The sequence below is a fragment of the Ictidomys tridecemlineatus genome, chromosome 11, assembly GCF_052094955.1.
Source record: "Ictidomys tridecemlineatus isolate mIctTri1 chromosome 11, mIctTri1.hap1, whole genome shotgun sequence".
NCBI lineage: Eukaryota > Metazoa > Chordata > Mammalia > Rodentia > Sciuridae > Ictidomys > Ictidomys tridecemlineatus.
In genome coordinates this window covers 69610719-69637934 of record NC_135487.1, presented here as the reverse complement: position 1 = coordinate 69637934, position 27216 = coordinate 69610719, and the positions used below count along the sequence as shown (strand labels likewise).

Sequence of the window (27216 nt, the reverse complement as noted above, 5' to 3'; positions counted from 1 at the left end):
CAGATCATAACTCAAAAAGGTAATCAGTATAAAAAGTTAAATTAATTGATTTCAGTATGCTCAATGCAATCTGTATGTATGTATGGAAATATCACAGTGAAATCCATTAGTATATATAACTAATATGTGTTAATACAAAATAAAAGGGAAACTGATTTCCGTGAGTAACAGATTCTGTGATACAGTAATGATAGATTGGGTAAACATTCAAGATATTAGGAAAACTTACCTTTGCTGTGTTAATAATTTTCTACTCCCTTTATATCTCTAACAGACATTTTATCGACTCAATAACACTTTTTTTTAACAGCCATAAAATAAACTTATTGGTACTTTCCCATGTTACATTTATCTTCAGAGAAGTTGCTTATATATTCCTCAAAGGAAGAATGGAAATGTCAAGTACAGAAAATGAGATGCTAGTTTTTCTTTTTTGTTTTTTGTTTTGTTTTTAACATCCAATTCCAGGTTTTTTTTTTTTTTTTTTCAGATGAACAACACTGAGTTCTCCTGGGAGAGTCAGAACTTTTGATTATCATGGTGACAGAGGGATCTTCTGTCATGGGACTTTAAAATCATGGATCAGTCACATTCTAGGAGAGTAAGATCCACTTTCTTTCATTATGACAGAAACATTTATATTTTTATTGAAGTAGGCATGTGGTCTGTGATTTCAATTTTCATCTCCTAAAGGTATCATATTTATGAGATCGTTAGTTTTCAAAAATGGGAAGAGCTTCTATTTGCAAAGCCTAGTTACTCACCCTTCTACACTTTCTGAAAGTGATATGGATTTCAGTTATTATAAGTTATTCACCATTAACACAGAACCTGGGATATAAATAATCTGGAATTTGTCTAGGAAACTTAGTTTCTTCCTCCTTCTATTTGTATCTGTCCATCCTCAGTGTCTATCTCCTGCTCTGGATTCTGTGTGTTGCACACACATGGTCAGGGTCCACCATCAAGAGGCAGATCTGGAAACCAGTTTCTCTTTATCTCACCAGAGCACAATTAATGTAAGGTGTGATTCCCTTTGTACATAGTGAGTTGAGCATCTGCCTTTCAGACAATGCCTTTGGAGTGGTAAAGAAAGTGTCTTTGTGATTTTCAGACATGAGGAGAAGCATTAGAAATCTCAACTGTAGCTTTAGATCAAACCACACTTGTTGAAGCTCACTATATATACAATTACTGTTCTAATCATTTGCCTGACTCTTAGGTCTATTTCCAAATTAGTTCCAACTCTGAAAGAAAATGGCTGTGTTTTGTTCTTGCCAGTTTAAAGCCCCAATACACTAACATAAGGAACAATGTGAAATCACATTGTTCTTACTGTCCATTTCCCCCTCCTCCCTTTATTCTCTTCTTATTTCTTAGATTGCTAAATTTCAAATACTTTCTATTCTATAAAGCTATAGTTTAGCTCTGTTCCTCCCAAACTTTCACCCTCAAATACAAGGGGAGGTGATTACATTTACAAAGGGCCACATAGTCTTATATAAACAAAGGAAATCCAACTTCCTGTAGGTTCTCTCTGTGGGAATGGACTGTTGGAGGTGATTGCATTTTCTCTCTCTTTTGGTTGAGTGTGCTCTGGTTAACCAATATCTTTACATTATTAACTGAGTGGTACAAAAATCTCAAGTTTCAAAGGTTTTTCATGTATAACTGGGCAATTTGGCAGCCTTCTAAAAGATTTCTTAGCCAGCAATATTTTATGGCTCTGACGTATCTTACACATCATCCAGTGGTATCATGTACAATACCACCTTTGCTTTTCAAATTCTTCAAGAGCGTATCATTATTTTAGGTTGTCACAATTCCTTACTTGCTATTCAGAATCCATCATAATCTGCTTCCAAGTTATATTTCCATGATTATCTCAAAATACTACATATAGTAAGCCTCACCCTCCTGTCATAACTCCTGATATATTAATGTTTTTGATTTTTACATTTTTTTCCACTATATATCCTCAAACATAACCATATTTGCAATGCTGATTTCTTTTCAATAACCAGCTCAAGTTCTAATCCCTTATGAACTTTTCTGAGCAATCCAGGCTATCATTCCCCTTCCCTGAACTTCTGTATCCTTTATACCATAAAGGGATTTTTCTACAGAGAAATCCCCTAGATTCAGGTAAGAAGTTGAGGTTTTGAAAAGACAGATGATAAAGTTTTAGCACTAGAAATTATCTGAGAGAGCTTCTAGTGCAAACACTGACTTGAAGTTGAGAGCCCAGATGTCCCGGGAATGACTAACTCAATACCAAAACTTAGACTGGAGACATGTGACCTTTAGCCCAGTGTGATCTCCTCTCATGGCTTCCTGCTGGTCAGCGATGCAAAGCTTCTCATGATTTTCCCTGGCCACTCGCATTGCTAATTCTGTTATACCTGCTGTATCTGAGTTCAGGGCATTCATTTCTTCTTAGAAACTGTAAACTTAGAGGATACTATAGAAATATTATGACACATGAGTCTTAAAGAATTTTTCTTCATATAATCAAAAGAATGAAGAAATCATAGGAGAAATAACCTTTGAACAAACTTGCTTTCAGACAGAGTTTGTCTGAAGAAATTTATACCAGGAGTGAATACTTACAAATTCATTTATTCACCATGATCCCTCCAATCCATTCTTGGGCTAGATCAAGAATCTTGAAAGGATAGAGAGAACTAATATTTACTGAGCCTACATGAGTATGTCAGATACTCTGATAGTTACTTTCCATTATTAATTCATTTAGTTTTCATAGGTGTCATCTACCCTTTTCTATAAATGGTGAAACAAAGATTCAGAGATGTTAAGTGAACTATCCAAGTTTGTATGTCCAGGAAAGTGGAGGAGATGGGATCTGAACCCATTTATCTGTCTCTATGCCATGCTATTAAATATTGATATTATGCCTGACAGTTATACCTTGGGGTATGGTATTCTGCCCAAGTCCCTTCATATCCTCTTTCCTGTACCTGTGCACTTCTTCTCCCTGCTTAAATATGCATTTTCTTCCAAGGGTCCACACCTGCAACTCTTCTTTGGACAATAACCCTCAGGCTACTGACATTACTTCATGTGGAGAGCTAGAAGTAGCTTACTTCCATGGAAGTGGTCCTTAACCAATGCCAGAGAGTGTAGGGATAGGAAATCTCAGTGCCTTTTCTTAGATTGGAACAAGTTCTAAGGTATGACAGAGATCCCTGTGGATCAGCCTCAGTAGGACTTTGTACTCACATCTCTGCCTGACTGTTTTTTATTGCCCTTTCCCCCAACTCCCTATTTTTTCCCCTAAAAACTTCCTTTGTAAATTGCTATACATAAATTCTTGTCTCAAAGTCTGCTTCTGCTGACCCCAATCTAAGATAGGGTGTTGAGTTTTAAAATACAGAATGACATTTATTAAGCATTTAATGTATGCCAAGCACTGTGTGACACTGTTTGCAAGTATTAACTCATTTGATCCCTCAAACAATCTCAGAAGTGGACAATATCTCTCATTTTACAAATGAGAAAACTTGCTTAAAGTCATACAGACAGTAGTTGTTAGAACCAAATGGAAATTCTTGTCTGACTCAAAGTCATCTTTTATTCCTTATTCTGCCTTCCTTGAGTACACATCTTTTCCCCTGGTAAGAGTCCAATTCATATTTGGTCATACTGTCAATCTGAGGAAGAATATTAAAAACAAATTATTAAAATTCCAGTTTAAAAAAAACCAAATTCTCACAATTTTACATTTTTTTTCCAGATCCAGAAGATCTAGTGTTTTGTAACTCAGAAGAAATAGAATTCTTGTCTGAGGAAAACCTATATAACTGGTCATGTGGGCTTTAGACTAATCCCTTAAATATTTATGCAGCATATATTCTGCAATAAGCTAAGAAGATAAAATGTTCTTTCCCTTAGGAAATCTCCAATGTGGTGGAGGAATCTGAACTACAAAGACCTATCATATAAACTGATGAATACCATAATAAAAATCTATAATAGCAAGGAGAATGGTACAAGGATTCACACCCTAGTGATTCCTTGGGTGAGTCAGAACTGGTGATAAAGTTGAGAAATGATGATTTAAGCTGGGTCATAAAGAGTAGACAGGATTTGTGTAGTTTATCAAGTATTTTATCGTTCTATTTTTTTATGAAAGAAGAACAGTACCAGAATTGTACTTGAAAGAGAGACCAAAATGACAGATTTAGAAAATGGCCCATAGGTCTACTTCTCCTAATTAAATTTGTAACACAAAAATATATATTCCAAAGTACTTCCTTTGATGAGTGCAAGAGCAGTGCTTCTTTCTCTGATTGATTGCTATCGTGGGCAGAGTCACTGTAGTTTTTTAAATGACTCAGAATAATTGTATCATTAGCATGTTTGCTTCCAAGTAGTGATTGCTTAAGTTCATAGTTATTTATAGCTATACCTAATGTGTGATCCTAAAATTGAGGTTTCAAATTTTCAAATGTTTCTAATATGGAGATGAGAAATTGGAAATGTTTATGGCAAGAATGGATAAAAGAGAGTGATTTCCAGCCTGTGGATTAAGAGAACCTGGGAGACTCAAGTTTATTGAGTTTAACTTATGCATATGTGACTCCTTTTCCAAGTTAAAGATACTAGAATTCTCATACTGTAGGATAGCAATAAGACAAAGCAGATGAGAGTAAAGGATTTAAAGTTGTGTGGTCTGAGTTCAAATTCCATCTTCATCACTTAGTAAAAAGGCAAACTTATCTAAGTTACTGTATGGCAGGCCCAAGATGGCTATAGTTAGGCTCCCTTACTGAGGCTTCCAGCAGGGTAAATTTTTAGTATATAGCCAAGGTCATGAACACCTGATTCAGCATATGTACTTAAGGTCAGAAACATTTGCTGTGAGCATGTGCCCATTTATATAACCTGATGGCAATTGCTTTCTTTAGCCTGCATATAAAAGGGGCTGATGGAAAGACTCAGAGGGCTGGGTAACAGAACATTGGAAACTAGGGAACTACTACTACCTCTGAATAAAGCATGTCTACTATCCCAACTGTGCCTGGCATCTTCTTCCACCTGCTGGGAACCCAAACTTATTTTCCAGGGTCTGAGTGCTTCAGTTTCCTCATCAAGAGAATGGGAACTGTAAATCCTGCCTCAAAAAGTTTTAAAATATAAACAAATTAAATATAAAACAGAACACTGTAGTAAGTGCTCAGTGAATACCAACTTTTACTATTATGAGTTGGGGAAATAGATAACCATCTTTTTTTTACATTGAAAAATTACTAGATTGTTTCTGAAAGAGCTGCAGATTGACATCAGTTATGATTCTGCATACAAGGACTTTGGAAGTTGCCAGTTGTTAACAGAATGCTGAATAGACTAGAAAATCAGCAATTCTTCTTGGTTCTGTCTGACAGAGGAGAACACAGAGTAAACTGGTGTCCCAAGTAAGGAAAGCCACACGGGGAGTCTTCTTACTGGAGCAGAGATGAGTGCAAAACACCTTGCAAACTGATGACAAGGTGGGAAAACTTGAACTGTAATTGACAAAGTACTGGAAGCTCAGTATGGCTAAGTCTGACAATCAAAAACTCCTGGGTCAGCCAATCAGAGTTTGACCCACACTTTTGCAAATTTTGCCTTAGGGACTCTGACCAAGTTCTTACAGTAAATACCTGGTGCTTCTAGTAGGAGGAGGGGACACACCATTTTGGAATATGCTAAAGCACTTTTTCTTAATAAGGCGTGCCCTCTGGAGAAACTAGTTATCCAGAGCCTACCCTGCTGGGAGTCTTGTCCTAGCCTGTCAGGAGAAAAGGACAACACCCAATTCCCATTAGGCCTGGCCTTTGACATGGAGAAAGGAAATACACAACTCAGCTCACTCTAGCTATCCTGTCCCAACAATGGTGGGGGAAAAAAAGGCTGAGACACACTTGTGACATTCACAATCTAGAGTCAGAGATAGGTTCTAAGACTGAGGCCTAATCATGGGATTATAGAACATCTCGCCCTATATACCTCACCACTATGTTTCTAAACACCTATTAATGTTAGTTCCTTTTGTCCAGGACATCATGTCAATCTATCAAGAAAAATTTACAAGGCATAATAAAAGGCAAGAAATAATTTGAAGAGACAGAAGAAGCATGAGAACCGTATATGACAGGAATATGGGAATTATCAGGTCAGAAATTTAAAACAACTATTATGCTAAAAGATCTAGAAGATAAAGAAGACAACATGTGTTAACAGAAGAGCAATGTAATCAGATTGAAATTCTGAGAGATAAAAAATGTTATGCTAGAGGTCAAGAACAGTATAACCAAAATATAGAATGTCTTTGGTGGATTTATGAGTAGATTTGACACAGCTAAGGAAAGAATCTCTGAGTTTAAGGTTATATCAGTACAAATCTCCAAATCTGAAAACTAGAGAGAACAAACAAAAAGAAAATGAATGAACAAAAAAAAAGGTAAAAAAAGAAGAGAATATCTAAGGACTATAGGACAAAAGACATACATACTGTATCACTAGGTGTAATTCTAATCATTGTATAATTCCAATCATTGACATTCTAGAAGAGGCAAATTGTGGAGATATTACATATATTACATATTACAAATATATTACATATTACATAGATTTTTCAGGGGTTATTTCAGGAACGAGATGAATAGTTCAGAGCACAGAGGAATTTTAGGCTGTGAAATTACTGTGTATGATACTATACTGGTAGGCACATGGCATTATATGTTTGTTAAAACCTATAGAATCTACAAAATCAAGACTGAGTCCTAATGTAAACTGTGGTCTTCAGGTAGTAATGATGTGTCAATGGAAGGTCACCAATTGGAGCAAATATACCACTCTGGTGAGGGATGTTGTTTATGGGGAGGACATACATGTGTTGAGGCAGTGGATGTATAAGAAATGTCTAGACATTCCTCTCAATTTTGCTGTGAAATAAATAAATTTATATATATATGTATATATATATATATATATATATATATATATATATATATATATATATATATATATATTAAGTTTAGGGATCACTATTCTATAACAGGCCCTTATTTACCTGAAGATGAAGAAGCTTATCTTGGTTTGGATTACGCAGTCCTTTACTCTTCTTCTTTCTCCCCATTTTGCTAGCTTTTTTGTCTGTATTTCACATATTAGTACCAAGGCCTCTTTGTACTCATTAGGAGTGTTTTCAGTTATAAAATCAAACTCATAGTGGCTTACTCAAATATTGGTTTATTATCCATACACGGCAGTTCAGGGCTGGTGCAGTGGCAAAATGATTGCACTAAAGACACAGTTTCTTTCCAAATTTCTTCTCCATCAACCTTGGATTGGTGGCTTTTACTGACAAGCACAAGATGGCTGCTGCAGCCACAGGCCCCATATCTATACTATTCCACAGGAATGTGGTGGCCCCAACAATGTTTATTCTTTCATTAGAAAAGCAAGAGTTTGACCAAATCTCCATAAGATGTCAACTTGGATATAATTGGCTAGACCTTCTGATTGTGTACATCATGCTATTAAAAGGATGACGGCCTATGGGCCAAATCCCTTAGCCTCACCTGTTGGTTTGTTAGAAATGCAGATTCTCAGCTTGATAGTTTGCCTAGGGAGGTAGAATGTTGGGAATCCCTAGCCCTACCCATTCAAGGAATAAAGTAAGAAGATCAGTAAGAAGATGGAGGAAGAAACATATTTGGTGATTCAGTTTTAAATGAGCTGAGTCTGAGACATCAAAGGAACATCCAGGTAGAAGAGACCTTATTTATCTATCCAATTATACACATGAGCACACACATACATTTACAAAATAAGTAAGCATGTAAATAAATATGTGTGTGTGTGTGTGTGTGTGTGTGTGTGTGTGTGTGTGTACTTTTGGGGAAAGGTTTCCAGAAACAGAGATCTGGATTAATTAGGCTAGAATGTGGTATATATGTATGATTATAAAAAAAAATGTTTATTGAGCTCCTTCGATGAGTCAGGCTCTGTGTTGAAAGTTGGATAGGTAAAATTCTTGGCAATGGACATGTATGGCATCTTGACTCAGGTCTCAAAGTCTGCACATTCACAACCAGAATTAAATATGATTCAGAGAGAGATGTCTTATAACATTGTCACTCTTGTCCCGCTGTATGTGTCTCCTCTTTTTGTCATAACTTTTTATTATAACTTTGTAACTTAGAATCATGCAAATTTATCATCTTATGATTCTGGAGGTCAGAAATGTGTTTCATTGGCCTAAAGTGTCCTTGGGACTGGTTTGGAGGATCCAGGGGAGAAATCATTTCCTTGCCTCTTCTAATTTCTAAAGACAAACTGAATGCCTTGGCTTATTGCTTCTTCCTCTGTCTTCAAAGCCAGCAGTATAACATTCCCAGTGACATACTTCCTTCATCCAAGTCTCACATCTTAGAGTTTCCATTGCCTCCCAGAATCCATTCAGCTGTCAATGGATTAATCCATTGGTGAGGTTAGAGCCTTCCTGATCCAATCACTTTCCAAAAGCTCCACCTCTGAACATTGCTGCATTGGAGATCAAGCCTATAACACATGAGTCTTTAGGGGACACTTCCTATCCAAACCGTAATAGTGTTCATTCACTTTCCATGTTTAAATGTCTCTCCATTTTATCATGATGTTTGCTTACCTGTCCCTCCAAATTCTGACTTGATCTTTGTCCCACCCCAAGAAAGCCTATAAAATCTTCCTTAATCTCCTAGGTCAAAGAAATCTTTCTCTTCTAAATTACTGGAGTGCTTTTATCAGGCCTGTTCATTTGCACTAGTCACACATTAACTTATCAATCCTCTTGGTTATAACAAATAGAAATTAAAATTGATTCAAGAAATTGAGTAGAAGTTATTGACTCAGTGAATCAAAAGAAAAGTAAAAAGTGTGTTCACTTGTTGGGAAGCAGGGAAAGGTCAGATTAAGATGCAGCTAATTTCAGAAACAATGCAAATCAGGCATAATATTCTTTCTCCTTCCTTTGTTTCTACTTCTTTCAGGCATTTTCATTCTTCTTATAAAGGTTGACCTTGTCCATATGGCAATAAACAGAGACAATAACAGGAACTGAATTTTATTATTTAAAGTTTCTTTTAACAGTCAACTGGGTGGGAGGGAGATAACAAGATTGGCTCATTTGGATCAGATGCCAATCCCTGAAGCAATCAACGGTGACCAGAATAAGGGGACCATGAAAGAAGGATGGTTTCCAAGGTAACAGAGATCTAGATGTGGGATACATGTCTCCTCCAGAAAGAATGTAACCTGAAATTACCTACTATCATTCTTTATATGGTACAGATGTCTTATATCCTCAGTATGCTTATATCCCACTGTTGCTTGGAATTTTCAGTAATGCCTTATAGTTTACCCTCTTTTATAATTAAGAATTTTTAGCAAGTGCTTACTGATTTATTTATTATGTAGAATTCACTGGGTGTCACTAGAGAAAAAACGAGGGACCACTAGGTTAGGAATCTGGAGAGCTGAATTCTGGGTCTAACTTTGCCACCTCACTGGGCTTCTATATTCTATAGTATGATGTAGCAAAAGAAAGTATTAGACTAGATGATCCCAAATTCCTTTTCAGTTCTTAAGTTCTATTAATTTATCAGGATCACATTCACTAATTCTTATCAATTATTGGTTAACTGATAATATTCACCCCTATACAAAATTTTTAAAAATTCTTAATTAATTAATTAATTAATTAATTCTTGCAGTTAGACTTCTTGGATGAATCAGAATTCCACTCACATCTATTTCTTTTAAGCTGCTAGCACCCTTCTTCCAGATTGCTGATATACACAGCTTCCTCCTTTTTACCTTTTTAAATCTCTGGCTTTATTTTTTCAGTCCAGTTCACAATGCCCCCTCTTGACCACCTCCTTAAAGGTCAGCTTTGCTCAAGAATTGATTCTTGGCTCCCTGCTTGCCTCCCTCTCTTGTTGCAGTTGCTTATCTCACTCTGGCTCATGCTTCCATTGTCCTTTGTAAGCTGATGATGACCAACTTCACGTCCAGCCTGGACTTCTCAGCAGCAACCCTTGCTGCAAGAGGCAATGGAATAGTACTTTTGAAGTGTTGAAAGAAGAAACAGTGAGATCTAGCATCTTTAATTATCACTTAAATATTAGGGTTAAGTAAAAATAAGTCAGATATTTTAGCCTCATATGACCTAACACACATGCTAAAAGTATTTTGGGACCTGCATTGCAGGCCAGTGGTAGAGTGTGTGCTCAGTAGGCCTGAGGCTCTGGGTTCAATCCCAGCCCTTGAATCACTATGAAAAAACACTCTTGGAAGAAATTCTCCAGAAAGCAACAAAATAAATCTAAGAAGGATCAATAAGATGTGATAAAAATTTAAATGTCAGTAAATAACAGTAGTTTTTTTGTCTAAGTAATCAATGAACAAATATGACAATAAATTTTTAAATAAATTGTTAAAACTCTAAAAACTACCAACATGAGGCAGATTGGTAGAACAGTCCAGAGAGAGATAAGAGACTATTAAAGAATTTTTATTGGAAATAAGAGGATAAGAGAAAACTGGCTATTGATGAGCTTTAGAATTCTGTTTTAACAAAAATAAATAAGTGAATAATAAATATAAGATTACGTCATAAGTTGAGGAAGTCACCAGAAGGATAAAATCACATGGTGTGATTTTCAAACCATCAGCGTAAAATTCAATCTGTTCAATGGAAATTGGGAAAGAAAGGAAATAGAAGAAACAGAAAGGAAATCCACATAATTGTGTGTGGGAGGGGGTTGTTCTTTATTTTGTTGTTGTTGTTTTGTTTTGTGTTGGTATTGAAGATTTAACCTAGCGGAGCTTTACCACTGAGCCACATCCCCAGCTCTTTTTATTTTGAGAAAGTGTTTAAGTTGCTGAGGCTGGCCTTGGACTTGAGATCTTCCTGCCTCAGCCTCCCAAGTTGTTGGGATTAAAGATGTATATCTCTATGCCCAGCTGTAATTCAATAAATAGAAAATGTGAAATAAGATGGCAGAAATATTTCCTTGAATGGGTTCAAGTCACATTTAGTAAGATAGAGACTCTAAGATTTTAAAAAGATGCAGTAATATATTGCTCATAAAGGCATTTAAAATAATAATGTTATAGCAATTACAAAATTATATATGTATAAAACAAATTGTTAGAGAGGTGGGATGTTGGTAACAAGAAATAAAATGACAAAAATTAGTTGACCCTGAGAAAATTTATTTTGCCTTGTTTTAACTTTGCACAGTAGCTCACTAGCTTAAAGATTGTCCTCTGTCTTAACAGAACTTTGTCTCTATTTTGATTTCTCTCGATATAGTCTTCAGCACAATCTTTCAAACATAATCTTGTCTTGTTGCTGCTTTTGGCTATCATTACACATTGTATACATCACATATTATTCAAATTGTCTTGATTTGTATCTTGGCTATTTCCCTATTGTCTCCTTACCCTTGAACTTCCTGCCTTCTCTTCATGCTTGGAGACAAAATATTTACACTTTTCTAAATTCTAGCTTTCACTTTTAATGCCTTCTTGGCTCTTTCTGACTAAAATATCTTTCTTCTCTTTCTGTGTATCCTTCAAGACTTAGATGAGGTGTCACCTCCTCCACAATGCTTTCTCCTTTGGGCTCCAGTGATATATCACATAAGGTGAGATTACTTTGTTAGTCAGTCTCCCCTACTACACTGTAAGCCACTGGGAGAGCAGGTGCCAAGCGAAACCAGCCTTCAGCATGGTGCCTGCCATATAGTACAAATTATATTTGATGGATAAACTTGTCAACAAATATCATGTCCTTGGCACTAGACACTGCTAAATGCTGACCAAGAGATAAGAAACAAAAATTTAGGAAATATTCTCTGCATAGTTTATTTAGCTCCAAGAAGGAGTGAAGTTATTTTCTGAAATGTTAATTACATTGGGTGAATATTGTATTTAGGCAGCACTCTTGATTGCACATTCAAGAAAACCAACTCAAGTAAGTATATGCATCTATAAAGGGTATTGGGCATGTCTCACATGGTATTGCAAAGGCAAGCCTGCCTGTTAAGCTCAAGTTCAGTGAGAACTAGGAAAATCTGGGAATGAATACAGCCAGGTCTCTCTGCCCATCTCTTAGTCTATTGGACTTACCCTAGGGGTTCCCCTTTCAATGGAAAGAGCATAGAGAGACCAGACCTGAACTTCACACCACACTGCTTTGCTGTTAGAGAGACATTGATCTTCTTCCCTGGTTCTTGTTCAGAAATTCCTGGAGAAGAATACTGATAAGCCTGTTCTGAGTCAGATACTCACACTGAATCAACTGTCACCAGGATAAGACTCTTATCTGCTTGCCTCAGGTGCCTACCCTAGGTTAATCAACTGAAGCATGGAGTGAAGAGTCAGATTGCCACAGATATGAATATGGGGTTGATTTCAAACTTTGCTCCTTAGATGAGGTCCTCAGAATTATCTGAGGCTCATTCAAAATGAATAATCTTGGGGCCCTGGATCTAGAATGTGTATTTTAACTGGTTCCCCCAGGTGATTGTGTGCACATAAAAGTCCAAGAAGCAGCTGTTGATTATTTCATACAAAGCTGTAGGACTGGTTTTAGGTTGTATCAGGAAGTATTGCAAGGAAATGGTTGCAAGTTCCTTTTAAGTGTTTAAAACAAACTATTCTAGAATGTTTTGGAATGTTTTCTTGTAGGAAATTATACAGAGAAATAGTCACTAATTTTCTCTGGGATAGTCACATATGCAAAGAAACAGACATTTCAACTTCCTTTGTCACTTTCATGACCCATTCACCTACTTTTATCTCACACTCTCATCTGACTCCTAGAAGTCCTCATTTCTATACCAATGAGTTGCTTCTTCCTCAGGCCCCACACTCACTATGTTTTTCCCAGATGATGTTGATTACACAGTTGGACGTTAATTGTGAAATCTACCTGGAGGCCCCATGGCAGTATCAATACACCTCTGGGTTTGTATAAGAATGACCAGTGTCAACAAGTCAGCAAATGTGAGACTCGGGTTCCTCTGTACCCGAAAGGGTTGTACCCATTGATGTGGAAGCTTTTCCTGGGAAGAACAAGGGAATAATTTGCTTGTGTATCAAGTTAGTAACAGGTTTCTTATATTTACCAATCTTCTCTTCCAGTACATTCCAGGTAAAGTCTAGGAAATTCTTATTGACAGGAAGGAATTTGTTCTTTGGTTGAATGAAAGAAATATTTCCAAGAATCAGTCATTCTCTTTATATTCTTTACATATGGGGACTTAAAAAAATCAGATTGTGTCTTTGCTACTAGTCAAAAACAAAGATTGATGACAGACTCCGAAGAATTAAAGGACAGTTACAAAGGAACATTGACTTTTTACATAGAGTTGTTTATACCACTTATAATTAATGAATTAAAGTATATATTTTTTCTTTGTAGTGCTACTTTTTGGTTAATGTAATCCTTTTAGGTGAATTTTTAAGTCAGAGGAAGGGTAAGAAATTAAAGTATCTGAAATCACTTTCGGGATTCAGATTAAAATCTCATCATGTTCTTAAACCTTCAAACCCACAATGATAAGGATTTGTCAAGATGCCAGGTCTCCTGATTTGAGAATAATTTCTTTAATGTAACTTTATTTAACATATTTTTATGGAGGAAGATAGAGTTATTTAGGCTAATCAGTTTTAAATACAGAAGAATTCTCAGAGTATTTATCTATATGCAGAGAAAAACGAATTGAGAGTTTCTCTGGAGACTTCTACACTGTGATAAAGGAGAGATTATGCATCTGTCTTCTCCAGTTTTTCCTGCCCTTTCTAAAGATCATAACTACCAAATACTTTGTGTCACTTCAGAAAGAAATTGCCAATACCCTGAAAAGGAAGTTGGCCTGCCAGCTGAGTCCCAACTGATTCTCTTCTCATTTGAGTGCCATTGAATCCATGACTTACGGGAAACTTCATGGAAAGTTCGAAATGATAAACAGACGTTCCATATTGCAAAGGACAAATCAACGTAATGCCATTGAGCTTGGCTGAATTATTATATGACCTGTAATTTTCTCTAGTAATTTAAAGGAACATAGCTAACTGTTGGGCGTCTTTGCTGAAACATTTCCCTTTCATTTTCTGAAAACATGCTTGGACTGTTTCCAAGTAATAACTATCCATTTGAACTAAGTAACCAGGTGCCCTCTTTTTTGCTCCAAAGATTTACTGGACAGCAGCTAAATTGTTTCTTGTTTAGAAGTAAATCCTTGAAAGAACTCAGGATCAACCTAGGCTTCAGATTATCCAGGAACCAATATCAAGTCAGTTTTGCTGCAACTTTTTCAATATAGACCAAATTCTGGAACAATTCAGCAACTGATTTTCTGAAGTCTGAGACTGTCCTAGGCAAAAAGCATGCTGGTTGTCAAACATCAGTCTGCTGTTGGCAGAGAACTGCTTTCAGCCTATCTGTTACTCCTTGTTACCATTTAAATGAATGTGTGGTAGCCTCATTGTCTGGAATTAATAAGGAATAAACAATGTCACTGAACTTTCCAGATAAGTCATTTAGTCTGGAGACTGTCTTTATGGCTATCTTTCTAAAAGAAGATATCAGAACTAGAATTTGAATTTTCTGTTTCTCAACATGTTTTGGCCTTTGTACTATGTAGGTTCTTTCTTTGTTTTATGTAAAAATATTTGTTCTGGGCTGGGGTTGTGGCTCAGTGGTACAGCGCTCACCTAGCATGTGCTAGGCCCTGGGTTGGATCCTCAGCACCAATAAAAATAAATAAATAAAGGTGTTGTGTCCAACTACAACTAAAAAATAAATATTTTTTAAAAAGTTCTGATAATAAGTAATACTTTTTTGTAAAAAAATTGGAAAACATTGTAAAGTTTAAAGAAAGAAATTTTAATTACCTATATTTTATATGGACACATGCATTCGCGCGTGCGTGCGCGCACACACACACACACACACACACACTCTTTTCCTTAAATCATCAAGACTAAACTATATATTCAAACATTTAAAAATTGGACATTATATTAAAAGGAATCCACCAAAGACTGTTTCAGAATGAGAATGATGAGATAGATGATGAAAGAAGTGATGAGATGATGAATGGTGACTTAGTGCTTCCTCTAGGCCAAGCACAGAGAAATAAGTTAACTTGCTTAATGTTATATAACTAGTGAGTGGATATTTATTTTAAAGCATTTTATGTCAGTAAATTATTTAATAAATCCCATTTAAATGATTGAGTAGAATTTCATCACACAAACACATCAAAATGTATGATTATAGTCAAATATTGAGAGTATTTTCAATTTGGCATCTTCCAAATAATGTTATGAACATATTCATTAGCAATTTGGTTATTTCTTTGTGATATGTATCTCGACATAAACTATATGTGAAAGGGTAAGTGTTTTATGACTGTTAACATTATAAATTGCTTTTTAGAAAGATAGTGCTCATTTATAGTCCATGTGAGAGCATGTCCCTCAGCACACTAACTAGCATTTACACTAAAGCTACCTCTGTTAGTTAGAAAAGTAAACATAAATTAATTGGGTAACATGATTTTGTTGTAGTTGTTAAAACATTGAGATTGTTCATAGCATACAGAAATTAGGACTAGAAGATATTCTTACTCTCAGATGAAGAAAGCAAATGAACCAACATCACTGCTAGTCCATAGGATCTTCTGTTTGTTATTCTTGGTTACCTTTGTGGTGCTTATTATTCAGGGCCACTGATTCACAACTAGGTAGTCATATTTGATGCATGGGTTTCCACATAGTTTTGATCCACTCTAGAAACAAAACAGAGCAACAAAACAAACAAACTAGAAAACTATGTTATGCTAAATTAACAAATTGCATTGACACAGTACCCAGCATACAAACAAAGCAAAACAAACAAGGTAGGCAATCAACCATGCATGTTGTTAGCAGATTTGATTGACACACAGTACTGAAGTTAATAGCTGTGTTGAAACAGTCCCTTCTGTGAGTCAGTGGGGTTTTCCCTTTATTTCCTGGTTTGTGGTTTTTATCTTAAGTAGATAAGAAAGGTACAAGGGACATCCGGAGAAATATAAAGTGTTTCCTCATATGGAACTTCATAAAATGTTTCTTGCATATGGAAACATTAAATGTAAAATTTTTTTCTGCAAATGAAGGATTCCTGCATATGGAACTTAGGCTAAATGATAAGAAATTAGGTCTATAGTGAAGGTATTTAAAAATTACTTTCTGAAGAGTATAACGCAAGAAAAATTGGTTAATATGTGATTTTATTTAGTTATGTCAGAAACACTAAAATGTTACTAAAGTTCCTCTGCTTTCCTCTAGAAAGCTATTGATGACCTTGTCTGCATCAGTGACTTTCATTTTATCTGCCTGCAAATGGGCCTCATTTACACAGAGATGGATCCATTTATAGGAGTGGTTCAGAGTTGCAGAACTGCCTGGGTCCAACATGCTGACTTTGTCACTAAATAGCTTCCTCAATTTGTTGAACCACTATTTGCCTCAATCTCCTGATTCATTAAATATACTTGATAATATTGCTATCATCATAATGTTTCTGTGAAGAGAAATGAGATACTCTAGCAGAAGCTTTTAGAGTAGTGCCTGGCACATAGTAAATGTTCAGTAAATACTAAGCTATTATTGTTACTAAATAAAAATGAATATTCTTATTATTTTAAGTATGATAATCAAACTAATGTCTTATGAACACCATTATTATAATTGTAACTATGTTTCTGGAGCTGGCCTTCCAATGAATTAACTTGAAAATGCTTCTTGGCTATGAGGAATAGAACACCTGAAAATTTGAGGAATGTGCAGTGCTAGCCCAGGTCATGCAATCAGGCTTTTGTTTCCAGAGAGGTAGTATAATAAACTGATTAAAGAGGTTGGTCTGCAGAGCAGTATTCAATCAAGACTATTCAATTTGCAACCAAATGAGATTGCAGGCAGATTATTCAACTTGAAGTCTTAGTTGCCCACAGACTTTGATAGGATACTTCTTCCTAGAGGGCCCTGCTCTGACCCTTTGCTGGCTATGATTCTCCCAGGTCTGGCTACCTGGTCATCAGAACTGGGCACTCATGAATCACCCTGTACTCAGAAGGGTCCTATGCTTGTTTTAATGTTTTGCTGTAGTTGTCTGGAAATTTTTAATAACTTAATTGCTGAACTTTCAGTTTATAAGGGAAGTCTTATGGCATAAGTAGAGCTATGTGTTTACGTGTTTGCGGTTCCTTGTTGTGTCATTTGTATGTAGGCTCAGATGCTGCATCTGCACAGAATTCAGATGAGCCCACAATGCATGGGAGTTCAGAGAGACCTGGAGTGAGTACAGGCAAGCATATCAGTCCTGGACGGGGAAAGCAGGCTCCCTGCCAGCCAGAGAAGCCATGCTTCCAGCTCAAAACAGAACTTCCTTAAAGCACAGAAAGTATGCAGTGGCATTCTAAGAAACATAAATGACTGAGGAGTTCTCTCTATCTTTTCTTATTTGTGTTACCCACCGCCCCCGTCCCCTGTCAGCCAACTACTTTTAAAAAATGAAGACATAGAAGGAAGGAGAAAGATAGAACAACCCATTTTTCCCCGTTCCTGTCAGCCCTTCCTCACCACCAGTAAACCAAAGGTAGAGATCATTGTTAGAATATAAACATAAAAGTGAAATGAAGATACTTGAGGCAGTTTTGTGCTGTGTTTTCATTGTTCTTGCAAAACAAGGTACACATGAATGTATTAGCTACAAAACACACGTTGTGTATTCAACAATTTAAGTGTTCTTACATCTGCATTTTAAACTGTTGTTGCATAATGTTTTAGTCAGCTTTTTTGTTGTTGCGACTCAAAGACCTGACCAGAACAATTATAGAGGAGGAAAAGTTTATTTGAGGGCTCATGGTTTCAGAGGTCTTAGTTCAGAGATAGCTGGCTCCATTCCTCAGGGCTCTAGGTGAGGCAGAACATCATGGCAGAAGAGTGTGGCAGAGGGAAGCAGCTCACATAATGATCAGAGAAAAGAGAGAGAGACAGTTTCTACTTGCCAGTACAAAATATATACCCCAAAGGCATATCACCAATGTCCCACCTCCTCCAGCCACTGAGTTACCACTCAGTTAATCCCATCAAAGGATCAATTCACTGGGTGGGTTAAGACTCTCATAATCTGATCATATCTCCTCTGAACCTTCTTGCATTGAGCTTTTGGAGGACACCTCTCATCCAAACCATAATACATAACATAAAGATGAATGGTGAAATTCATATGAATTCTTTAAAATTATAATTTTTCTTTACTTTGAAAAACATTAAATGACAAAAATACAATGACAAGCTGAGACGCACTGTGGAAGAAAGTAAAAAGTTTTATATTATGGTAGCTTTTTGACACTTTTTTCGTGCTCTTTGAACAAAAGGTCATGAATTTTCACTTTGCACAGGGTCTTCCAAAGTATCTTGCTGGTCTTGTCCTCTTTCTATGGGGTTCACATAGCCAGGGAGTTATGTCCATCTGGAGTGCTCTCCAATTTCTAGAATGTATTTTTCATACCTGAACTAAAATTCCCTGACAGGTAACTGTTACCATCCTCCTTCCACAATCTGCATGGACCAGAACTGACTTTGGCACTAAGGTCAGTTCTCCCTGGGGTAGATAATCTCTAAGGTGTGCATACCACTGGACTAGAAAGATGGCCAAAGGGCAGGTGTTGGTTAGATGTGTGGACCAAAGGGAGCCACATTCATGTGCAGGAGGCACTTTGAGATTTTCACTTTGAAGTGGAGAAACTATGAATAAGAGGGGATACGTTCCGGCCAATCTTCCTGAGCTATTCTGTTCCAATATGACACTGAGAAGTTTCTGAGAAATTTAAATTTGAACTTGATCTTCCAGGTCTTTATGAAGGTGCACTTGTGAAGATAGGAGATACACACTTTAACCACTTGTTGGCCTGATTATAATGGTTGTATATTTAGACACATGGTATCTGGTTCTCTGCTCCACGACCCTCAAATATTAGAGAAGGACCTGAATGTGAAGCACTTAGTGCCTGGAACTTAGTAAATACCCAGTAATTGTGACTATTATAATTATCAGATAAAATAACACATAATAGTGACAATAATATCACACCATTCTCTTCTTGGCCAAGACCTTGAAATCCTGCTCAACTCTTCCTCCACCTGCCTAGTCAGTGGGGCGAATGGTGGCAGTGGTAGTATTTTTGATTTCTAACCCTCAGATACTAAGGCCTTGCTCTATAAATAGACTGGTTGTCTGGATCCTACCTCCACCTTTGCCATTGCCACAACCTCCCCATAGGCTCAGTGGCTTCCCATGCCTGCCTGAATCCTCCATGGACTTGGTGTGCCCTCTGCAGTTTGAATTGTGCTATCCAATCTACAGCTCATCATATTTTATAATCCTCTGTCCCTTATGGATTTGTAATTGCTTTGGAAATTTAGGAAAAGGATTTATAGCAAGTGACAATTAAGATAGGAAGATCATTTAACATGTTTTCTCTTTGGCAATTGTATTCCAGCAATTGGGTTAAATAGATTTTATTCAGTTACAATAATTATGCATTGCTTAGGATTTCTAATGTGAAGACTTTTCTCTCCTCATTATTTAGTTCTTGCCAGGACTATTCTATTTTATCAATTATTTGAAATTTTGCTATAATCCTTCTTGAGCTCTGTTTTGGTGTTTTGTCTACTCTTTATTAGTTTTAATGAATCATTCTAACATACATGCTTAAAAAACTAATTTATTTGGAAAGATTTTCATATTTCTTCAAAAGTTAGAAACCATGTAGAATTATTTGGGGGCAAGTGAGATCTATTGAATCAATCTCTCTCTCCTTTTCTCCTCCTCCTCCTCCTCCTCTTCCTTCTCCTCCTCCTCCTCTTCCTCCTCCTCCTCCTCCTCTTCCTCCTCCTCCTCCTCCTCCTTCCTCTCTCCCTCTCGCTCTCCTCTCTCTCTCTCTCTCTCTCTCTCTCTCTCTCTCTCTCTCTCTCTCTCTCTCTCCCTCTCTCTCTCTCTTCCTCAGTCTTTTGCTGGTGTTGATATCCCCAGATTATTCATTATTCTCAGGTGAATTGTCTCTTTTTCCCAGTTCTCTGTATAATCCATATCTGTCTCTTTTTCTCTTTTTTTTAAATTGATTTTCTTAAAATACAGGACAGCAGAATGTATTACAATTCTTATTACACATATAGAGCACAATTTTTCATATCTGTCTTAATGCATCACTTCAAGTCATTCCTTGACTCATCTTTTGTATTTATTTACCCACTCTTTACATCTGCCTTGAAAACATCTACATTCACATTAAACATATTGGTTGTGGCTTCAGGCATTCAATTATCCATTTGACAAATATTTTAAGCACCCCCACTCTACCCCAAGCTCTGTGTTGATGCCAAGGATACAATGGAAAAACAAGCTAGGTTTGTTTTCTGCTTGAGAGGGGTTTATAGCCAGAGACTCAAAAATAAGCAAGCAATTAACAGTGCACTAAGAGTCGACATTATAAAGCATACATTGTAAGAAGCCACAATTTCTTTTTAAAATATTTTTTTAATTTTTTTGTTGTAGTTGGACACAATACCTGTTTTTTATTAATTTACTTTTATGTTGGTGCTGAGGATCGAACCCAGGGTCTCACACATGCTAGGCGAGCACTCTACAGCTGAGCCACAACTCCAGCCCCAAGCCACAATTTCAATGTCTAGTATACACATGATATCCACTGAGGACATAGTGCTCCACTTCATGTGTAAAGTAAGAAGAAATAAAAAGAAGAAATAAAAGAGATAAAAAGAAGAAGGATGACACCTCCATTTCACCAAATGTTATTATATTGCAGAATTAATTCTGTAGTGCTGAAGTATCCCTCCACTGCATTAGATATACTGATTCTTTCTTCAGTTTTTATTATATATTTATTTCATTCCATTTAAAGTTTTTTTTTTTGTGTGTGTCTATTGTGTGTATCTCTAAGGTTCCTCAAAGCCTGTTTTGATATAAGGAAGGTTAATTAATTAATTAATGTTGCCTCTATGTAGAAGCAATAGCATGGATAGTTTGTTTTCAATCATAAAGACAGCCTTCTACATCTTCAAATTATTATGCTAATGTACACAGTACTTCAGACTCTTTTTCTCTTGTGAAAAACCTTAGCCCTTGGACTGCCATACTGCTAGATCTGTATTTGCATTGATTTCTCCTCCTTTGCCTTTCAGGCCTCTAGCTTCTCTCACAGCTCTTGGTAGGAGAAGAGCTCTTCATGGGGTCTCAAAGCTCCCTTTTCAAGCACAACTCTGATCATTCTGCCTCCTGATTTCAGAAATCAATCTCAAAAGCTCTTTATTGCTTTTGGGGAGAAGGCCAACATTTATTTATCTTGTATCCTTAGGGCCGTGCATAGACCTGGAATGTGGTTGTCAGCCCATGAACATTCTCTGAATGAACTGAGTTACATTAAATAGTGAATGTATACACAGGCCTTAATAGAGCACCTGATTCAAGGCACACAATAAATGTTTACTTCTCAATCACTTTCCCTTCATACCTGGACTCAATCTGTCTCTCTCACCTCATGTCCCTCTACTATGGCTTTAGGCACCACTGATTCGTAATTTTGTGCATACAGCCTACATTTCTGTGCCTGTGGAAGCTTCATCATGCTGTTATTTCTTATCACAGTGCAATCCCTTCCTTAAGTGCATCATCCTTGCCCAAATCTTGCAAACAGAAATCACATTCCTGGTGATGCTAGTCCAAACAAGTCAAGACTTTTATATTTAGATACTTTGGCTTGGGTATTTGGGCATCTTCAAAAGAAACACTTTCAACCACTCTATTAGATTAACTGCAATTACATTCCTTGAAAATGAATTAAAACATACTTTCATTTATTGAGACAAGCATCACTTCTTATATTCAAAATAATTTTTAAAAGACTGGTCAATAATTAAACTTTTAAACTCAGATGGATAGTTTTTATACATATATATCCAGTGTTTAACATTTTATTACATTGCCCCCTATAGGAAGTCTAAAGTACATTTTAGAATTTTTTTCTGATCAAAAGAATGGTTGATTTATTTTACATATCTCATGAAAACTCAATTCAAGGATAAGGACATTTGCAATTTCCCTATCCACTTCCACATAATTTTTAAAATGTGAAAACCACTAATGGTAATATTGGTAGTAATACTAGGATAAGGAGTAGAAGTATCTACAGGATGAGGAGGAATAAACAAAGATACTCGTGCAATGTTGGATATTTCGGATTTAAGATTAGCCTTATCAACGGCCTGAATAGCAATGAAGAGATCCGTGCCATTTTCAAAAGTGATATTTTCCGGTTTGAACACAAAGACTTCCTCTGAGTTGACCTCCTTTGGAATGAGATGAGTAGTGTTCACTTGAACTGAAACACTGAAATTGTCTCTGAGGTCAAGAATACTTGAACTTATTCGAATGATATACTTGTCAGCTAAAAAGAAAAAGAGAAAGAGAATGTGACTCGTAATTCTCAGATCTAGAAATTCTATCACCATCCCCAAAAGTTCCATGAATAAATAAAACCCAATGGTCTGTATTTACCAGGGTTAATATCCCTTTTACATTCTTGTTTGTATATCTTGACAAAGTAATAAATATAAAATTGGATTGGTCATGGCTTTAAACCTTGGTGAGCCTTTCTAGGCCTAAGGCTTGGCTGAGAGAAAGAAGCTGTTTAATTATTGCTTATTGTTTTAGCATTTATAGTGGGATTTTTGATACCAATTCTTCTCAGATGTCAATGTGCATATAAATCACCGAGGGATCTTAAAATGCAGATTCTGGTTCATTAAGTCTGGGACAGAACTTGAGACTCTATATTTCTAACAAGTGTCCCTGTGGTGCCCATGCTGCAATCCACAGCTCACACTTTGAGAAGCAAAGTTGGGTAGGACTTGAGATTTCTTCCAAAGGACAGTTCTACTCCACAGATATTTATGCTCTAATCCTAGTCCTTCTCCAGGAATCACTACTGAAAATGGGGTTTCTTAAGAGATAGTTTGGCAAGTTTTCAGAGGGGGAAAAAAAACCAAAACAATACAAAGTTTGCCTTTCTTGGCTGAAACTTTTATGTTTAGATAATTTGGTATGGGCATTTTTTGCATCCTTCAAAATACAACAAAAACTTGGCAACTCTGCTAGAAGTTACACAATTGCATATCTTTTTTTTAGCTGGCAAACTTCCTGAAAATGAATTAAAACATACTCCTATTTATTGATAAAAGCACCACTTCTTTTTAGATTTAAAATAATTATTAAAAGACTGAGTAATGACTAAACTCAGCTTTTCAAAAATTTAAACCACTTGTTGAAAAATCTTTACCTTTCATTTCAGAGGACATTCGAAATCCCCCAATCTTCTGCTGCCCCCTTCTGCATCCCAATACACTTGCCTTCATCCTCTCCTTCTGTACCTCAGCTTGTCTGGGCAAGTCCTTTTCAGGGTCCACCTCATGTTCAGCTTACCTTGTCCCTGATCGTAATCATCCCCAGGAGCCGTCCAAGTCAGGTTAATGAGTCCGCCCTCTTGGATTTTTGCCTTCAGGTCAGTGATTTTACAAGGTGGGAAGAGGTCAGGAATGGAACCACTTGGGACATTGGAAGCCACAAATGAACCTCCTGAAGATGTTCTGCTGAAACTCACTTGCTCCTCTTGAGAAGTATTGTCACTAATTTCAGCTTGTGGTATATTCCATTTTATTTGACCTGTATTTAAAAAATTACTCAAATTATGGGAAGCAACATCACTCCCTCTCTTTTCTTACAGGATTAGCCTCTTCCTGCTCTTCCTTTACCCTTCTTTCCTCTCATACACAATATTTACTTTCAGTGTGTGGTCACAAGACTCCAAATTAGGATGCATAAGAGAGAACAAAGCAAAGAGAGAATCACATTTCTTTATCTCACAGATATTTCCTGGATATGTACTGCAGTAATCTTTTAGAATTTATTTTAATAACATTAGTCCTTAAACTGTCTCTTTTTCCAATTTTCTGTCCATCCTGATCTTACCCTTGCACAAGGTCAGTTTAAATAACTCTGTCTTAAACCTAACTACTTTAGGACATCTCTTTTACCTATGCAATACTATGAGCTTCATAATCTTTCCCCTTTATATGGTAATGGATCATCCAGGCCTTTAAGAATTGCCTAGGTTCTAGGCATTTTCTTTTACTTTCTCCATATTTGTATTTTATCTTTCTTATTTGATATAGTATTTCATGAAATGTTTTATATTAGGAATTCCAAATTTTATGCTTTGAAAGGCTCTTAATTTTCTCAATGAATGCCTGGGAACCTTATTCTTTAACAATTCCAATTTCTTTCACATTCTTTTTATTGTATAAAAGTAACCCTGGGATTCAAAACTACCCATCTGCTCAGTCACAAACTCTCTTTCAATACAAATATTCCTACATTTTAACATGCTATTACTCAGAATTTACTTTCTCTCAAACTCCACTTCTTTAGTCCTCAAAAATTTTACCTATAAAAACAGATTTATCTTCATACCCATTACTGAGTCTTGAGCAAAGACAATTTAGATCCTTTGGCAGATTCAAATAAGTATTTGATTCACCAACAGACACTTGTTCTTGGTATTGAGTCTTATTAAGGGATAGAGAGAAGAAGATTGCTTCCCAGTGCCCCAACAGGCATTATCACTGTTACTTATTTGAGCCATAACCTCTCTAACCTGTTTCCCCATCTGTGAAAGGAATACTCAGGAGAATGAAATATATTGATATGAGTAAAATACTATGATAAGTCTAGAAATAGCCACTAAATCCATCTCCTCTTGTCTTCTTCCCCTAACTCAAAAAGAAGGGAAAACATGAATAATATAGGTAGAAATCTATGAAAGAACCTTGGAAGCAATGGTATCTTTCAAAGCATATTTTCCCTATAAAATCACTTTGCCAACAGAATATCACATATCCTAGGACCCCCTTCACTGTGCACACACCTAATAAAAGAGGCAGGGAAGCTTCTTGGAGAAGCTGTTCTCCTTCCTCCATATAGGTGTCAGGAAAAGGCCTGCCCAGAGCTCAGTGGACATGGGTGGAAAGCAAGTCCTAAAAGCCATTAGACTCTGTCTTGGTCGCCATCCTGACTCTTATTTGGGGCAAGTATGTGTAACCCATAGTGGTGTGGGACTGTTTCAAGGATATGATTTTCCCAGTGTGCTGCCCAGTATCAGATTTATCTACTCTTCTCCCTGCTCCAGATATGAGCAGTGGGTAGGAGGGGAGATATGGGCTTATGGTTGTGATACTGATGTACACAACAAGCCCTGAACTACACTTTTTTTTTTTAATTTTATGGGAACACTAATGTCAAACGAAAGGGCTTTCTTAGGAAATGTTTTTAAAAATTTATCTTGAAAAATAATAAAACACAAACACTTAACTATTTACTAGCAATAGCACATTAGGTTTATTTCCTTGTTTATTCCTCATTACCATTATCTGAGGCAGTTACCATTACTATCTGTTTACAAGAGAGGAAAGTGAAGCACAGAGAAAATTTATACTTTATTTGGCACAGGACTGAAATTTGAACCAAAGCAATCAAAAGCAGTGTTATATCTAGTGGTTTTCAACCTGAGGCTATTTTGTCCCCTTGGAGAACAATGATGATTGTCCTGATTTTACTGACACCTAGTGGGTGGAGGCCAAGGATGCTGCTAAACACCACACAATGCACAAGACAATGCCCAACAAAGGATTATCTGGCCCAGGATGTCAATCAAGCCAAAACTGAGAAACCCTGAGTTAATCTGGCATTATTCTGTTTCACAGGTTTAATGATTTCCTCTTGACCCCAAGCCTTTTACCCAAGTGAGATGTGCTACTACAGATTACCTACCATTCTCAATCCAGCCAGGTATGTACTTGGCTCCATTCTGATGAGGAATTGCTCTCTGTCTGGCTGCAGTAATTCCTCCCAGGACCCATATTTTTACACTATATCTTCCATTTGCATCATAATTTGTAAAGTACCTTGAGTAGACACCATCATTCTTAGTAGCATCAGCCCCTTGACAGGGAAACAGAGGAATTAATGAATATCCTAAAGGTGAGCATTTGTATATTTTCAGTTCACGTGTGGGTTAAAATTTTTCAAAGCAGAGGGAAATTCAGCATTATCTCCAAGAGACCTTAAGATTTATATGTGAAGGATGAGGCCTACTGCTTTTACCACTGTACATGTTTGATGTTCACATGTGTACCTGTGTGCACATGTGTTTGTATGGTTTTGTTATGTACACCTCTGTCCCTGAATTGTTCTTTCTTTTTGAAATCATACATTGTATCATGTGTCTCTGTTACACTCAACATAGCACAAGCTAGTTACTCAGTATGTGTTAAACCAAATTGAATTGCTGCTGAACCAAACTGAATTGCTGTAAATCATGTGTGAGTAAAAAGTGTGAAATAATTACTTAATAAAACTCATGACTTCTCCCCAAGGTAGATTTAGGTGGGAAATTCATTTGCAGAATTCATTCTAATAAGTATAGTTTCATCACAGTAAGCAGACATGTTTCTTCAAAAAAGAAATTCAGAATATTTCTCCCTTCTCTAGGGACAAGCTAATGTACAACTTGCATGGTTATAGGAATCACAGAGAATGACCTGAAATCCATCTCTGCTGATTTATAAATGTGGAAGTATCTTTATCTTCACCTGTATTGTAAGGATGATAATAATATCTAAAATGTGTGTGATGAAGATATATCTATAGATATATCTTCATTTGTGTATGTGTATATACTTGTATATATGCCTTTGTGTGTGTGGGCAGGGAGGGAGACAGGTAGACAAACATAAAATAGCTATTAATTTATCTCCTTCCCTTAGTTTGGGGGTCTGACAACTCTCTAGAGTCTCTGAGTCTATTGAGCACTTTGGCTTTGCAGAAGCTAAAAGTAGGCCCTTCTTTATGTTTTCCAACATTTTAGAATAGGGGAATTATGGGGAGGCAAGGAATTCTTTCAAACAGACCCCCAGTGCTGGGCTCTCTGTTTCTAACAGTTCTTACCAGACCATGCCTCCTGTAATTCCCTGGTT

At 36.6% G+C, this 27216-nt stretch overlaps 1 protein-coding gene and 1 long non-coding RNA gene across 2 annotated transcripts in view; one reads left to right on the top strand and one right to left on the bottom strand.

Moving 5' to 3' along the window:
- The first annotated feature begins 482 nt into the window (after positions 1-482).
- On the top strand, positions 483-26615 carry LOC144368107 (uncharacterized). The gene is made up of 2 exons (XR_013427881.1): positions 483-601; positions 25945-26615. It is a non-coding gene; the product is annotated as an uncharacterized LOC144368107 (long non-coding RNA).
- Positions 22127-27216, bottom strand: part of Clca1 (chloride channel accessory 1) — a 33724-nt gene continuing 28634 nt past the window's right edge. The window contains exons 12-14 of the mRNA XM_005341300.2: positions 26012-26182; positions 23609-23848; positions 22127-22574 (exon numbers count right to left, since the gene is read on the bottom strand). Of these exons, the coding sequence (XP_005341357.2) occupies positions 22198-22574; positions 23609-23848; positions 26012-26182 (788 nt within the window). The 3' untranslated portion in view covers positions 22127-22197. The remainder of the gene's footprint in view (positions 22575-23608; positions 23849-26011; positions 26183-27216) is intronic.